The sequence below is a fragment of the Gymnoscopelus braueri genome (assembly GCF_963280865.1).
Source record: "Gymnoscopelus braueri genome assembly, chromosome: 8".
Lineage (NCBI taxonomy): Eukaryota > Metazoa > Chordata > Actinopteri > Myctophiformes > Myctophidae > Gymnoscopelus > Gymnoscopelus braueri.
This window is the reverse complement of record NC_137609.1, coordinates 33,655,261-33,671,650: the sequence shown is the minus strand read 5'-3', so window position 1 is coordinate 33,671,650 and position 16,390 is coordinate 33,655,261. Positions and strand designations below refer to the sequence as shown.

The 16,390-nt window shown below is 43.2% G+C and overlaps 1 protein-coding gene across 3 annotated transcripts; it reads left to right on the top strand.

Annotated features, from left to right (window-relative positions):
- Positions 1 to 23: 23 nt before the first annotated feature.
- On the top strand, positions 24 to 11,064 carry smyd4 (SET and MYND domain containing 4). 3 transcript variants are annotated; one of them, XR_013933614.1, is made up of 11 exons: positions 24 to 229; positions 1,002 to 1,146; positions 3,055 to 3,144; positions 3,584 to 4,649; positions 5,709 to 5,987; positions 6,800 to 7,002; positions 7,193 to 7,340; positions 7,636 to 7,755; positions 8,525 to 8,648; positions 10,538 to 10,942; positions 10,977 to 11,064. XR_013933614.1 is itself a non-coding variant. In XM_080435533.1 (10 exons), the coding sequence occupies exons 1-10, from the start codon at positions 96 to 98 to the stop codon at positions 10,659 to 10,661; spliced, it is 2,433 nt and encodes an 810-aa protein (XP_080291659.1). In that variant the 5' UTR covers positions 24 to 95; the 3' UTR covers positions 10,662 to 11,056. The 3 variants fall into 3 exon arrangements, 1 of the variants encoding a protein (XP_080291659.1); XM_080435533.1 differs by having other exon boundaries at positions 10,538 to 11,056; XR_013933615.1 differs by lacking the exons at positions 8,525 to 8,648; positions 10,538 to 10,942; positions 10,977 to 11,064 and having other exon boundaries at positions 6,800 to 7,037.
- Positions 11,065 to 16,390: the final 5,326 nt, after the last annotated feature.

Below are 16,390 nucleotides of genomic sequence, written 5' to 3'. Positions count from 1 at the left end.
CATGCTGCTCGATCCTGCCTTTAGCGAGCACAGAGAGTTACTTATAATCATATTATAAATACAACAGATCTACTGGATCCGATCTGGCTTCCATAATGGATCTCCCATGCGTCCAGTGGCAGGATCATGTCGCACAGAAGTGGACCGGACTGGATCCTGCACGTAAACAGTGTTTTACGTCTCTGCTGGAGATAGATGATGTTTTCCAGTTTGCCTTGACTCATATAAAGTGAGTTATAGTGTATCTCTTCTCTTCATCTCACCTCACATACTGTTCTAGAACTATTATACATTGTAAAGACTGTGCTGTATTCGTAAGACTCCTTTAATTGCTTTTGCTTAACGCCTTAACCCAACTCCTAATCCTCCTGATGCATCTGAATGTGGCAATGAAACAGTTTAAATGTACTAGTATGTTACTACTAGTGAACAGTGGTGGAAAGTAACGAAGTACATGTACTCAAGTACTGTACTTAATTAAATTGTGAGGTATATTTGCACTTTACTTGCAGTATTTCCAATTTCCAATACTTGTACTTCTACTCCACTACCTCAGAGGCAAATATTGTGCTTGTACTCCACCACAATTATTTGAAAACTTTTGTTACTATACTAGTTACTTTTGTAGATTTTGATTATTATTATACTTTAACCACTTCAGCACTTTATACACAAATCCGCCATTTGAAAATAGCAGATCTACAAGCTCACAATGTGTGGCATCTGAGCTTAGACCTGCTATTTTCTAAAGATCTTTATACATTTGAAAACTTGAAATGGGACATTCTTTATACTGAGTACTTTTATTTTTGGTACTTGAAGTACAGTTTGATGCCAATACTTTTGTACTTTTACTCAAGTCCATTTTGAATTAGTATTTCTATATTGCAGTATTGATACTTTTACTTAAGTAAAATGTTTTAGTTTTTCCACCAATGCTAGTGAACCGTTTAAAAAGTGACATTGCAATTCAGGTCTTCTTGTCTATTTCTCCCATCCAGTCAAGGGGATTTGGACCTTCTCTCCAGCACTTCCGAGGCATACTTCATTCAGAAGGACCCAGAGCGAGCAGCTCGATGCAGGGAAAGGGGCAACTCTTCCTTCAAGACCAGAGACTACACCGGAGCTGCCCTGCACTATTCACAGGTTTGAACCGGTGGTGTAAAGTAACTTTGACTAAAGTACTGTACTTTTCTTTTTTAGGTACATTTACTTTATTTCCAATTTTCAATACTTTTACTTCTACTCCACTACATCTCAGAGGCAAATATTGTACTTTTATTGTAACTTTAGTTACTAATTACTTTGTAGATTTTGATTATTATTACGAAAACATACATTACCCACTTCTTGGGACCATGGGTTCCCAAACTTTTCAGCCCGCGACCCCAAAATAATGCGCCATTGACTCGCGATCCCACCTAACCCTGGAGGTAATTTATGCACATAAACTTTCACGTTTGGTGCGCATTTGTAATGTATTAAAATGGTAAAATGTACTATTTGTAATCATTTTTAAATTGTATTTCATCCATTCTGTTGATTTTTTTCTTTTTTTTTCTTTTTTTTTTCTTTTTTTAATGACCCAAAATAATTTCGTGACCCCACCGTCAGTGTCCCGCGACCCCAACTTTGGGAACCCCTGCTATAGACGAATCCACAGAGCGCTGTGGTGTCAGACTCCTGCTGCGGTGTGCGTTCTGACACCACAGTTATGATTGCGCCAGGGGAGCGCTCGGTTGATTCGTCTATATACATTTCGGCCAGTTGAAAATAGCCGATCTACAAGCTCTCTATGCGTCATGTACTTTTACTTGAGTAAAAAAAAAATGTACTTTTTCCACCACTGATTTGAACACACATGAGCTGCAATGCTGCATAGTCAACATCTTCAACTCTGAGAGAGTAGAGATGGAACCAAATTGACCCTTAATTTGGTTACGTTCTGAGTTAGAACTGTGTGCCCTGCACTGTAAACAGGTGAGGTGGATACAGTACTTTGGTTCCTCTGTACCATACAGAAGAGAGCATTTCCAACTAACCGCTCCTCAGTTTCTATGATCTTTTAATGGGCCCAGCTCCAGTGACCTCAACACCCCATTTAAATACCCAAGCTCTTTCAAAATGGGTTCATTTCAAAATGTTGTATTATTCAGCAGGTGTTAGTCAAGGGCAGTTGGAGGCAGATTAGCCCTAGAATATATATATATATATATATATATATATATATTCCATACTTTGCATGTATAACACTTTTTCGTGGAGGGATTAATCTCGGCAGCATTCTAATTTGTGCCGCTCCATGTATACTCACCCAATAATTAATTGCTGTGACTTGGGGTCAGCCCTCGTCTATCTAGTGTCATATCCATGTGTAAAGTTCTGGCAGAAAACGTGTATTTGGTAAAATATCTCCACTTTTCCTCGAGATTCACATGGACCACATTCTCTTTACAAGATGGGATGCCATTCACGGCAGCACTAAACACGTTTAAGTGTCCTTCAATGAGAACATATGTATGTGGCACACACAAACTGACAGGTGTGATTATAATTACCCCTGTCAGTTTGTCACAGCAATTCATTTTTTGAATGTGAGAGTGATTACACACAGTGTGACAAATTAGAATGCCACTGTGATTAATCCCTCAATTAAAATGCATTCAGTATTCTATGGCTGTGTATGGAACACATGCAATGTATGCAATATCAGCCATTCTAGGGCAGATACTAGATATAGGCAGATCCGTTCCTGTGGCAATTGTTAGTCTCAATGTTGGAGAGCAAACTATTGATATTTTAGCATTTCACTAGAGAGTGACTAATAGGATATTGAAAAGTCGTAATAACAATCTGTCACACGACTTAATGTATGCATTCATCGTGATGGTTGCTCTTGCCCAGGGACAAGATCCTTTAAGAAATGCATGATATATTCTTGATAATGTAAATCTGAAATTGTGTGATTGTGTGATGTCAGTCTTTCTCCCTGTCTTATTTTACACACATATCAACACTCGCCTCTCTGTCTGTCATCTCTTCTCTGTGTGACAGGGTGTGTGTTTTGCGCCCCAAAGTTCAGAGCAGCTGTCTCTGTGCTATGCTAACCGCTCTGCAGCACTCTGCCATCTGGAGCGTTACCAGGTGAGATGCTTCTCCAGTTGAGTTTTCACATGCTGCTAATTATCCTACTAAGATGTGAGACATGATTTAAGACTCGTAATGTAGCATCATTTATGGTTTGTTTAACCGCATTAACCCTAGTGTCCCTTTTTTTTGAAAACTTTGAAAAGTTTTCAAAATCTTTCAAGAACTTTAACTTTTTTACATTTTAATAAAGGAATTGCTAGATTTGCAGATCAAGCTTGAGCTTGTAAATCATCTTTTTCAAGTATATAGGTTAAGTGGTTAACGAGCACTGTACTGTTCCTCCATGTCTGTAGGCTACAGCTTTTTAATTGTTACTGCATAGTATTTTAGCTGCATCCAGAAAATCACAATTTTCATCAATAAGTTAAACTTCTAGCTCTCGAGGCTCCTATTTTCTCTGCAGTTCTGACAGCAGCGTTTCTCGTCTCCTCAGGAATCTCTTGATGATATCGACAGGGCCCTGGCGTTTGGCTATCCCTCTCATCTGCAACACAAACTACAGGATCGTCGTGCGCAATGCCTCGACCATCTCTCTTTGAGTCAAAGGGGAAAGCCAGATCACCCTGAACCAAACTCGGGAGATAAGAGAGGAACAGGAGACGGAACAAATGTAAAACCGGCCAACGAATCCATTCATCACGGCATTGATCAACCGTCCGGCATTTCTCCAGGTGTGGCTGTTTCCTTCAGCCCAGAGAAAGGCCGACACCTGGTGGCTACGGAGAGAATAACACCTGGACGGGTGATTCTTGAAGACAGGCCATACAGCTGTGTCCTCATACCCTGGACGGAGGAGATGAGAAAGAATGAAAGGAGGACAGAGACCAAGGAGAGAGGATTGTTTGGGACAGAGGACAGGCACTGTCACAAGTGTTTGAGTGAGACTTTATGTCCCGTGCCCTGTGAAGGTTGCAGCTACGGCCGTTACTGTTCAAGCGAGTGTCGGCAAGAGGCGTGGGAGGAGCATCATCGCTGGGAGTGTCCACTTGGAGCGCAGCTGATGGCGCTGGGTGTGATGTCACAGCTGGCCCTTAGGGTCACCCTGAAGGCGGGGTTAAAAGATGTCCAAAGTGCCAGGGAGCCTGTGAAAGATGGGGACGGTAGTCATAAACCGGTCACAGAGCCCGGGACCGGATCTTCAATCACTGGTACTTTATATGACAGTATTAATATTCAGCCATCATCCATGCATTATGGTGACTCATACCCCAGCATCTACCACCTGCTGCATCACCTCAATAGCCACAGTCCCAGTCTGCGTTTCCTCTGTGCTATTACCGCGGCGGTGCTTTACATGAAGCTCAGCAGGGCAGGGCCTCCGCCCGTGTCTTGGGACCTCAGGGGATCCTCTGTGACAAACGGCCAATCACAAGGCCCGGAAGCCGAGGAGGAATCTATAGGTTGGAGTCCAGAGCTGTGGCTTCTGGGAAGTGTGGTTTTGAGGCACTTGCTGCAGCTGAGGTGTAATGCTCAGGCAATAAGCATGCTCCAGGATACAGGTGAGTCAAAGATACAAGCAAACATAAAAGAGAATACTTAGTTTTGACTTTTACACTTAAAGGACCATACAGAGGGCGGCAGTGGCTCAGGGGTAGAGCGGCCGGATGGGAACCACGAGGTTCCCAGTTTCGATCCCGGGCTCCCCCAGAGTTAGTGTAGAAGTGTCCTTGAGCAAGACGCTGAACCCCTAATTGCTCCCGATGAGCAGGTTCTGTGCCTTGCATGGTATCCTCCGCCATCGGTGTATGAATGTGTGTGTGAATGGGTGAAATCTATGTAAAGTGCTTTGGATAAAAGCGCTATATAAATGCCCCATTTACCATTTACAGATGGATGGGCTGGCATATGACTCACAGTAATACTTGACATTACTGCTGATCATTTTCCAAAGCCATATATTTCACTACTCCTTTGACTTGAATGTTGCTTGAAATAGGTCATCCGGGGGTGGCTCAGTCGGTAGCGCTGTCGCCTCACAGCTAGAAGGTCCTGAGTTTGATTCCTGCCGGGAACGCTGGGGGCGTGTACACTCCTCCGTGTCATGTGCCCATACCCTAGGTGGGGTTGGCGAAAGGGCCTCTCTGTGTGGAGTTTGCATGTTCTCCCCGTGTCTCCTAGGGTAGGTACTCTCACAAGAACATGCAGTAATCCTGGTCTCTATACTGCCTCCCCCTGGTCAGTCAGGGCGCCTGATGGAGGGGAAAGGAACTGGTTGGAATAACGTGTTCCTTCCACGTGCTACGTCCAACCGGGGAAACTCTCCCTGTCGGGTGATAAGAAGTGGCCTACTTGCTCCTCATGCATTGAAGGAGGCATGAGCTTCAGCTTGGGCTCTCCCTAGGCTGACAGAGGGAGAATAGTGCCCAGGATTACATAGGCAATTGGCACTGGGTGAAAAAAAATATGGGTTACAAAATCGTGGGATTTATTGCATTTTAAAGCGGTATGGTCATTTAACTGAACGTACATTTCCCATTTTACCAAACAAACACGAGATGTTACCATCCCATTACAATACAACTGAAATTTCGTATTCGTCTCGTCTCTGCATCCCACAGGTGTGACAAACTCTGCGGTCCAATCCAGCCAGGAAATCCGGATAGCCACGGCAATGTTCCCGACACTGAGTCTTCTGAATCACTCCTGCTCCCCAAACACAAGCCTGGCGTTCAGCCCAGGAGCCGGTGCACCCGGGTTGTCACACTCTGTAGGTTTTGGCCCAGACGTATCGTCCTGCCCCAGCGAGCGCAAAGACAAATTCAGTAGCAGCGATGTCACCATCACTGTCAGAGCATCCAAAGACATCGCTCCTGGACAAGAGATCCTGCACTGCTATGGTAAGAAAAGGTTTGCTACTGTTTCCATGTCTGCAGTGTTGATTTCGTCGACTAAAACTATGACGAAAAATATTCGTCGACTACCTATTTTCACTGAAGAAAACTAAATAACTAACCTATGATGACTAAAACTTAGACTAATTATATTGACAATTTCGTCCACAAATAAAAACTAGACTAAAATGTTAGGGGGGGACTAGTGGAGAAGAAATCCAGTAGAACTAAAAGACAAGTAATTTTATGTTTGGTTGAGCTCAGGTGTTGCGCTCTGAAAATAGCAGATCTACAAGCTCACAACGTGTGGCGTTGTGAGCTTGTAGATCGGCTATTTTCAGCATGCAACCAAGTGTAAAATCAGCCATTACGACGCCATCAAGGCCCACCAAAATGCATTTTAGTCGATTAAATCAACTTTTTTAGTCGACTAAATCAACTTTAGATTTAGTTGACTATATTTATTAACTAACATTAAAAAACATTTCAGATGACTGAAATGTTTCTAAAACTAAATGGAATTTGATTCAAAAGACTATGACTAAGACTGAATAAAAAAATGCTGTCAAAACACTACATGTCTGTCTGTCTGTCTGTCTGTCTGTCTGTCTGTCTGTCTGTCTGTCTGTCTGTCTGTCTGTCTGTCTGTCTGTCTGTCTGTCTGTCTGTCTGTCTGTCTGTCTGTCTGTCTGTCTGTCTGTCTGTCAGTCTGTCTGTCTGTCTAAATATGTGTGCTCTTCATGCAGTGTTATTTCATGATCCGGTGTCTTGTCATAGGTACACTATAACACTACCCAGCCCCATCTTTCGTCCTTCAGGTCCTCACAGCAACAGGATGGCTATGTGTGAACGCCGGCGCCTCCTGCAGGAGCAGTACTATTTCCTGTGTACGTGTGAGGCGTGTATCCAGCAACAGGAGGAGGTAGAGGAGAAGTCAGAGGGCAGTTGGCAGGGGTCAGGCGCGCAAGGCCGGCCAGGTGGCTCTGGACTGCAGTGTGGCAAGTGCAAAGGCCCTCTCAAGGTGGATGTTGTTTTATTAGTTTTATACCATACAGTGTATGTATACAGTACCTGGGTTTTTTACATGAACAACACTCACTTAGTACACATCTTTCTCCAATGTTGCTTTCTTTTTAAGTAACCTTAGGGGTCTTTCAAATTGCAAGTGTCAGCCGTCAGCCAACTCACTTGCAGCCATCTTGCCGTTTCAGAAATGTGATGTGCGAGAAGGGGTCAACTATATTTGTGCACAGTCATCCTGCGGTCAGCATATCTCTTCCTCTGAAGTGAGTGGCAGATTGCAGGAAGTGAGGAAACACTTGGAGAAAGCAGTGAACCTCATGGAGAGAGACAGGCCAGGTGCGTGGTGACAAATGCTACTGTACTTTTCTAATGTCCGAAATGGTGGACTAATGCAGTGGTTCTCAAACGTTTCAATTTCAAAGACCCCTGTAGCTCTGAGAGTATACAAATGCCTGTACAATGGTTCCATTTGTATACTCTATAGTTACAGACCTGTAATGGTCCATTTGGAACCCCCTCAAGGAACCCTGAGGGTCCCTGGAACCCACTTTGAGAACCACTAATGTACCCTATGAGTCCCTTTTTGGAAGTGTCTCATAACGGCTTCCTATGATTCTTGCTTTCACCTCAGATGAGGCCCTGAGGTTGCTGCAGAGGACTACAGTGTCTCAGTCGGGGCTGATCCTCACAGAGTGCCATCCATTACAGGGGGAGGTCGCAGATGCCATGGCCAGAGCACACGCAACAATGGGTGAGAAAGAGAGAGTCCATCCGCGTTCCATGAGTGTATTTTTCTTTTCTTTTTTTATCTTTTATTTACCCAGGGAGGTAGCTAAGCTAGGGTGCTTATTTTCAGCAGCACCCTGCACACGGACACACTCAGACACACACACATTAAAACCTGGGAGCTGACAAGTTTAACCTCAGTCTCCACTGGAGCAGTCTGGGGTTCAGTGCCTTGCTCAAGGGCACTTCAGCCCTTTTTTTCCCCCTGCCGGTCCGGAGAACCGTCAACCTTCTGGCATCAAGCACGCTCCTCTAACCTTTAGGTCACACTGACGGAACAAAATAGCACCCACCTCCAATCTTTAGTTATCTATACCATGAGCAGTTTATGTACAAAGCCACACAAATCCCAATGCAGTGTTCAGTGGTGAAGCTGCACTATACAAGCTGGCTACTTGCGTGTAAGTCATAGTGTGGTGATGGTCTACTACGCTTTATTTGGCCAAAATGGAAATAGAAATAGTACTTGACCGATAACAACAAAAGTGCTTCACAAGAGCAATGTTCGTGTGACTAAGAGATTCAATGTCAAATATTGATATTTGCATACATTGGCTACGACCCAATGAGTTGCATGAGCAGTGACAATGAGTCTGTTGCTAAAGAAGCCTCTCTGCCCTGCCACAGTGTCACGTAGGGGGTGAGAGGATGAATAGTTGAGTGGTGCCTGCTGCTGGATATCGGGGATTTTGCAGTCCTCTCACTTTCTTGTTTCCACTCTGCTGTTGCTGTAGGTGACTGGAACAGTGCAGCTTCGCAGCTGGAGCGCAGTGCTGTGGCCATTCACTCCCAGTACGGAGAGGACAGCATTGAAATGGGCCGACAACTCTTCAAACTGGCTCAGCTACACTTCAATGGGTTAGTACAGTGATTCTCAAATATGTTCATGTCAAGGACCCCCATTTGAAAATATTTGGTCCCATAAAAGAAGATTTGTAAAAAAAAAAAAAAGGCCGATCTACCATTTAAATGGCCGAACTACAACCTCGCAACATGTCGCATCACAGTGCGTTGTGAGCTTATAGATCGTGTTCAAACTTTTCCTCATTTAGCTGGGGACCCCCTGGAATCCCCCCCCAAGGACCACTGAGGGTCCCCGGACCCCACTTTGACAACCAGTGGTTTCGTATAAATGAAGAAAAGGGAATATCAATATATATATTGTACTACAAACTACAACAGTATAAAATCATAGCAGGGTAGTAAGCCACAAAGTTGCTGTTTGCAGCTTGCAGCTAATCAACACAAATAGATAATGGCAAATCTAACACAAATGAATAACGGGTGTGTTATCCAACCACCCAACCCCCACAGCTCATGATCACTGTTGCTGTTGTTATGGGGATGTATTTTTATGAGATTTGTATTTTATGTAGGCCTATTAGCTGTGTTTTTATTGTCCGTTGTATACTGTATGCCAGAGTGCCAAAGGCAAATTAGCATTTTATGTAACATTTAAGGGATAATATCTTTACAGAAGCCGTCTAGGATTTCCTCCCCCTTTAGTGCATCGCAGCAGCAAATGTTCTGTGATTGCTGTAGTGATGTATTAAAAGAAGCTATATTGTGCAGAATGTTCCCTTTTTAAAATATGTATATTTAAGAATCTGCACCTGGCATTAAGTTTTAAAAGTTTTGTGAGTTGAGAGTGCCAATCGTTTGGACTCCTTGAGAATAAATTAAGCCAATGGAGAGGCAATTTGATTGCCTGGAATCCAGACTGATTCGCTCCGTTCAGCTGGGTTTTTTTCCCTCAAAAACCAAATGCTGAATGAGCACCTATACGTTTGGATTCCAGGCTAGCAATTTGATAAGGTCTTAATGAAATCTATCCAAACATACAATCCCCAAAGGAATATGTGATGTTAGTGCAAGCATGCAGTTGAAAATGTATGACTTGATTGGAACATTTCTTTTTGTATTGCTTCCGTGATAAAAATTATGGCATTTCATGCTTATTAGTTTAAGCCGGACATGCGGTCACAACGGGTCCCTAACACCAAATCAAATGGGTTCAGATCTGAGCCAAGTCTCCTGCAGGAGGCTCGTCTGAAGCCTGTCCTGGATGGGAGTGGCCAGACGTAAAAACAGATGATGATTAGTTCAGCTGTGCAAAGCAGTATGAATCTAATATACTAAAGAAAGAGACAGACTGCATAATGTCTGTCTCTCAGTGTCCTTCAGAGCCATGTTTCCCAACAGACAGTGAGGCCTTGTAGCTATGTGTTAGGAGGTACTCCAACATTGCAGTTGCATAAAATCAAAACTTGATTTCATCCACTGTATGTACTTAATGTGATATCAGTCCACCTTGTCTTACAAAATCTATTAACTCCCACATTGTGAAGCAGACATTGTGAATCACCGTAATAACAGTGTTTTAAAAAATGCAACCACTTTCAACCTGGCTTCCCTATTTTGGGCATGTCATTATTGTATATTGTCAAAGATAAAAACTCACAAGTTGTCGTTCTTATTATTTTTGGCTAATGTCCCCCCCCCCAGGAATGAAGACATGAACCGTTCACTTGCGTTCCTAATTTTCCTCTCATTTATTCACAATAATACAATCACAAATATCACAATAAATCAACATTTCCCTGTTCTGCAACAATGTCTCTCTTTTTGTGTGTGTGTGTGCGTGCGTGCGTGCGTGCGTGCGTGCGTGCCAGCGTGCGTGCGTGCGTGTGTGTTCCAGGTGGATACTAGGGTTGAAGTGGTTAATAATTTGTCTCTGTGTTTCTCAGTGGCACCTTAGGAGCAGCCCTCTCTGTCATCCCAAGAGCCAGAAGACTCCTCTGCCTCCACTGTGGCCCTCAGTGCCCTGAGCTACTTGAGCTACAAGCCATGGAGGACTGCCTGCAAGGGTAGTCTTATGTAAATACAACACCATGTTTATTTTTGGGGATGATGGGGATGACCCAGATGAAGACCTGTGTACAGTCTATTACATGGAAATGTTATATTTTTGTATTTTATTGTATTTTTAGTGAAGTTGGACACATCAATCTTCTCTTGCACCCTGCTGGTAAGGAGTCAGTGATTGAGTTGATACATGAGTGATTTGAGTTGATATATGGAAAGAGCCAGAAATGACATACATGTAGCTCCACCTCTTGGCCAGGAGGTGGCAGCCTCCATTGACAAATTCAGTCTCGCATAGTTTCGGGATGGGGCTATTGCCAGTGTGTTAACAGAGGGGGCATGGTTGGAACATGGCATGGCTTCTTGAACTGACCTATACAATTTATATCGTTCTGAAGCTAAATAAAATGTGTTAAATGTTTTATAATTGTCGTCCCTTTTTTGCTGCTGTCCATAATACGTACATTTTGTTTATACTGCACATGAAGGTTTATACAAGTCACAAAAAGCCTCTGGTACACCGAAGCATGTATGAACGCTTCAAGTCAGCACTAAGTTATATACCGTTGTAAGAAACTAGCAGATCTACAAGCACTTTTGGCATGAGACACCGTTGTACGACTAAGGATAAATCAGGCCTTAACGTAAGTATGAAAGAATGAGAACTGAACCATGAACCTTCACTCACTGTCAGGAGGAGAAGAGGAGGAAGTGTTGCTGAGCAATGCGGACGAACTGGATGGCTGCCAGTCGGATGTCCCTTGAGGTCAGGTCACAGATGGAAAGTCAAGGTCAGAGGCTAACTTGGGGCCGTTGCAGAGTCAGATGTCCCTCGAGGTCAGGTCACAGATGGAAAGTCAAGGTCAGAGGCTAACTTGGGGCCGTTGCAGACGCAGGGGGTGCAGCTACCGAAGTAGATAATGTGTAACTTTCAGTGAAATCAGACTGTTGCGGTGCCAAATTATGAGTGTCAATGCAAGTACAAGAGTGTAAAAAAGAGGTGCTTATGTGTCCATTTTTACACTCAGCGGTAAATTAACACTCAGGATTTACTGTAGTAAAGCCATTAAAAACGGCTGAAATTAAGGTCAACTGAAAGTCAGAAGGAGATGATAACGCTGTAGGAGTTTCTCTGGAGGGTTCCAGGACCTTCTGGCGGTAATGCTGCTGGCTGAAACCCAAAGCCATTATTAAACTTTTCAGAGTAATTAACGCATAGTTAACACATGAGCCCACTTTTTTAATTGGCAAAAGGATTTTCTCATGGACCCTGTTACATTTTTGATATGTTGAAGTGCATTTTATTTTATGTATTCATCAATTTATTCATTTTGTTTGAGAACACCAAATCATCTGATGCCACTGGAAAACAATAAGTAGTTATATTTAAGGATAGTATAAGGAAAGAAACAGATATGCCTGTCTGTCTGTCTAATCTATCTAATTTAATCTATAGATATCTCTTAATAGAGTTGGCCTTGGCTCCAAAAGAACAAATAGAGTATTTACATATAGTGCTTTCCATGTCATCCACTTTATTCGTTGTGTGTGTACACTGTGTAGCATATCAGATATCTGATATTTTATTTATTGGAGGCATTCAAGCAGATCAAACTGCCCCAAGGGCACAGAACTAGAGATAACATAATGTAGCTATTCACAGGCTAAAGCTTCTGTGTTACACCCCTTTTACCATGGGCATACACTCTCCAAGTGTAACATGTGTACCTTTTAACCTGATAGTTACATTATTACCAATGCCTGTGCTCTCACATATAGAGTCCAGAGGTAAGCACACACATCCCAAAAAAACGTATCAGGTGCTGGACAACAATACGTACATTAGAGGAAACGAGGGGAAGTCCGCACACTGTTAGCTCCCAGTAGAAAAATATATTAAATATTTAATCAAATGTTCTACTTGGAGCTAACAATGCGCGAACTTCCCCTCTTTTCCTCTAATGTGCTCTCACATATCTCATATTCTCCTCCTAGTTCATTTTGTAAAAAGCTAAAGATACATACTGACTCCTAGATTTAACTCTTCTATCAGGAGTTTTGGTCATTCATTTCAGTTCAGTGATATGTGTGATAAATAGATGAGATAGATGTATTGTGTTTGCCTGTCCACATATGCTATGTACAGTATGTTATTGAGATGGCATGTGATTATTATGTTATTAATATGTCTAAAAACATTTGATGACTATACCTGGTATCCTACTGTAGTTACTTTGTAGCACTGAATTGTTTTCTTTGCACTCTAGTCATTTGTAGACCTGCCGTTAAGTCTGTTCTTGCACTTTGTACGTTGCTCTGGATAAAAGTGTCACCACACACACACACGCACACACACACACACACACACACGACTGTATGCATGCATGCATTCTTGCATGGATGGACGCACACACACGAGTACTTCAATATTTTGTACTCGAGAAGTGCACCCACAAGTACAGCCACATACTGTATACACACACGTGCGTGCGTGCGTGCGTTGAGTGCGTGCGTGCGTGCGTGCGTGCGTGCGTGCGTGCGTGCGTGCGTGCGTGCGTGCGTGCGTGCGTGCGTGCGTGCGTGCGTGCGTGCGTGCGTGCGTGCGTGCGGTGTGGTGTGGTGTGGTGTGGTGTGGTGTGGTGAGTGAGTTTGTTTGTGTGGAACATTCACCAGACAGCCAACAGGAAATCCATATTATAGTGGAAGGAAAGCCAGTGAAAGGAAGAGCTGAAGGCAACTGGAAGGGCAAATGAGACACAGGAAGGATTTACTGTAATGGAGAGCTCGCATAAAGGGTCTACCCACGTGCCTGGTCCTCAGATATCAGATCTCAGAAGATTTATCTGTTACTGTGCACCGCTACTTGAAGCCATTTCTAACGGCTGTGATCTTAGACTTATCAGATGTCTTTCTATAATGCAATTAAAATCGTCCGACTAAAATGGAAAATCTACCCTGTGTGTAGCCTATTCTATGACAAGATGTGCGTCACCATATGTAACAAAGACCCACACAGTTACTGCTGGCCACTTTGGCCTGACAAACTCTTTACTGGCAGTCACCCGACATTGACATGACAGCCGTAACTACATGAATTATACATACAGAGTGGTCACTATGGCGATGAACTTTGACCTCAAGTCACTTACTTTGAGAGTCCCACTTTTGAAACGACATGAGTCATTGTAAAGAATTAAGTTATGTGCTGGTGGTGGTAGGCTATTATGTAACATGGAATTGCCTGTTATAATGACTTTTACTTTCAGTATGAACTCATGTCAATGTCATAATGATAAATATAGTTATCCGCTGGCCATTGGTTATCCAACCAAGGGCCAGCGGCAGCCTGCCTGAGGTTGGAAGCCAGACAATAATTGGTGTATCATTGTAATGATGATCACATACCGATTATCCTTTATCTTTTCACAAAGATAGCCTAATCTGCATAGTATTAACTCTTTGAATAAATAGTGTACCATTGCTACATGGTACGGCCCCAGCGTGGTCCCACTGGAATGTAAGTGTGGGGAGTTGACTGAAAACTCGGCCGGCCTCGCCAGAATGTGAACTATCTTGGCGACTGAGTTTCGACATGTTTGACATGTCAAGTTCCTGCAGCAGTAGCCTACTGTCTCTTGCCGTAACAGTTCAGTGAGCAGTGGCAACTGGTAGCACTGAAGGCAATATTTTACCGTCCTTTTGGCGACTCTGGACTGTGTCACTTGAACCTTAGCATCCCCTAAAGATATTTAGAATAGAGTGAAAACTGGAGGGGGTCCGGCCTAGTATAGAGCCCTTGGGAATCAGGCCATCTGAGTTATACGGTTTAAGTGGTTAATCTTGTTGTGATATGAGTGACATAGATAATGAAGGGGCTGTGATGGGGTCATACGCTGGTTGCATAATTATGCCCTGCTGGAATCTAATGAGTCATGATGACCTATAGAGCCCTGGGGGTCAGCAAAGCATGTAGGGTTTGAGTGGTTAACATTACTGTCAACAAGTAACTGACCGAACAAAACGGTACATGTAGTCCCACTGGGCTTTCTGGAGTAGGATGCACAGCATGTGCTGCTGGCTCTCTCCCTTGTTGGTAAGCAGTCATTCTGTGAACCTTTAGTCCACAGCAGTCGGCCAAGTTTCCTCCGTTTTTGACATGGTGATGATTCAGCAGTGATGTTGCTCATCACTAGGTGCAGATGGGTCAGTGGACAGCGCTGATATGGCTTTTCACCCTCTTGGTCCTTTTATCCAGTGTTGGGGAATCTAGTCTCACTACCTATATTTTAGCTGAAATGTTTAGTCTACAATCTACAAGATCAATGTGACACATTGTGAGCTTGTAGATCTGCTACTTTTTGCTGAATGTTTGCCACAGATGCTAGGTTATAAGTGGTTATGTGGTTAACTCTTTGACTGCCAGAGTATTTTCATAAAGTACTCCCCCAGTGCCAGCAATTTTCGTGTTTTTTTATTTTTATATTTTGAATTTTTCTCATGAAAATAATTTAAGGACACATAATGTAAAGACCCAGCACAAATCCGCCACTAGAGCGCAGCACATGACAGCTTTGATCATGTCGTTGGGTCTCTCTCACCCTTCTTCATAGATTAGACAAGGAAAAACATGAAAACGGATGTGACGTCCCCCCCATTGTTTTGATCGGCGAAAATTACGTTGTGATATACGACGGCGATGACTGATCGTCACCCAGACCATAGATTATAGAAGAGAAACTGTCCGTTTGTCCGTCATACCGTGTGAAAGACCGTTTATTTACCTATTTTGGACGAAAATGACTGGGGAAAAGAATCAAAAACCGGAAACGGAATCCAGGTCATGAAACCGGATGCAGATGTCCGTGAAGTAAGTGGAACTCGAGAATAACATTGAATATTAAGCAGCATAGCGCAATCAGAGATTAAACAATGAACGAGCGTCCAGCGCGTCGAGCGCGTCGACGGCCAACTGGACAAAGTAGCACTTGACGCGTTATCGCGTCGTCCGCAGTCAAAGAGTTAAGTGGCACTATGTAACTTTTTCTTTATGAATAAAATGGCATGTTGTCTGTATGGTAGAGTTAGAGTAAGTTAATTCAATATAATTTATACAATTGGGGTGGTTGTATTTGGTCTCCCTGCTCTTCTATTGAGACATTTAGATCGTGTCAAAGGTCACGTCTCACATAGACACAGGATCTGACACGAATTTTGACCTGAAGGTCGAGATGCAATTTATCCCCTGAGCAAGCGGGCAGGCTCTATTAGCTCAATAGTAAAAAAAAAAAGAAAAAGAAGGAAAACTAGAAAATGTGCTCCTCGGAGCACAGGTCTCCGCCAGGCGAGGTGGTAAAAGAAAGTACTGTTCCTGATTAATCCTGCCTTACCTATTTATATTACATATTGTGATGTCACTTGAAGCTTGACCAATGTTAGCTGTGAGCGGACGGACACACACACGGACGGACAGAGGGTAAAACATACTCTCCACCATGCCTTCGGCCTGGCGGAGACAAAAATCAGCACTTGCGCAGGAAAGCGGGTTTAAATCCGGGGTAGAAGAGGAAGGTTATATATTGCAGCTTTAATCAGCAATGTTGTGAATAAATAAGGCTATGGGTATGTGATAAACAAATTATCGCTACCCTCATAATCCACTCTGGGCTCTGTTGGATAACTTCGAGCAATGACAAATGTCTGGGTGATATTCTATATCTATATTTATTGCCATTATT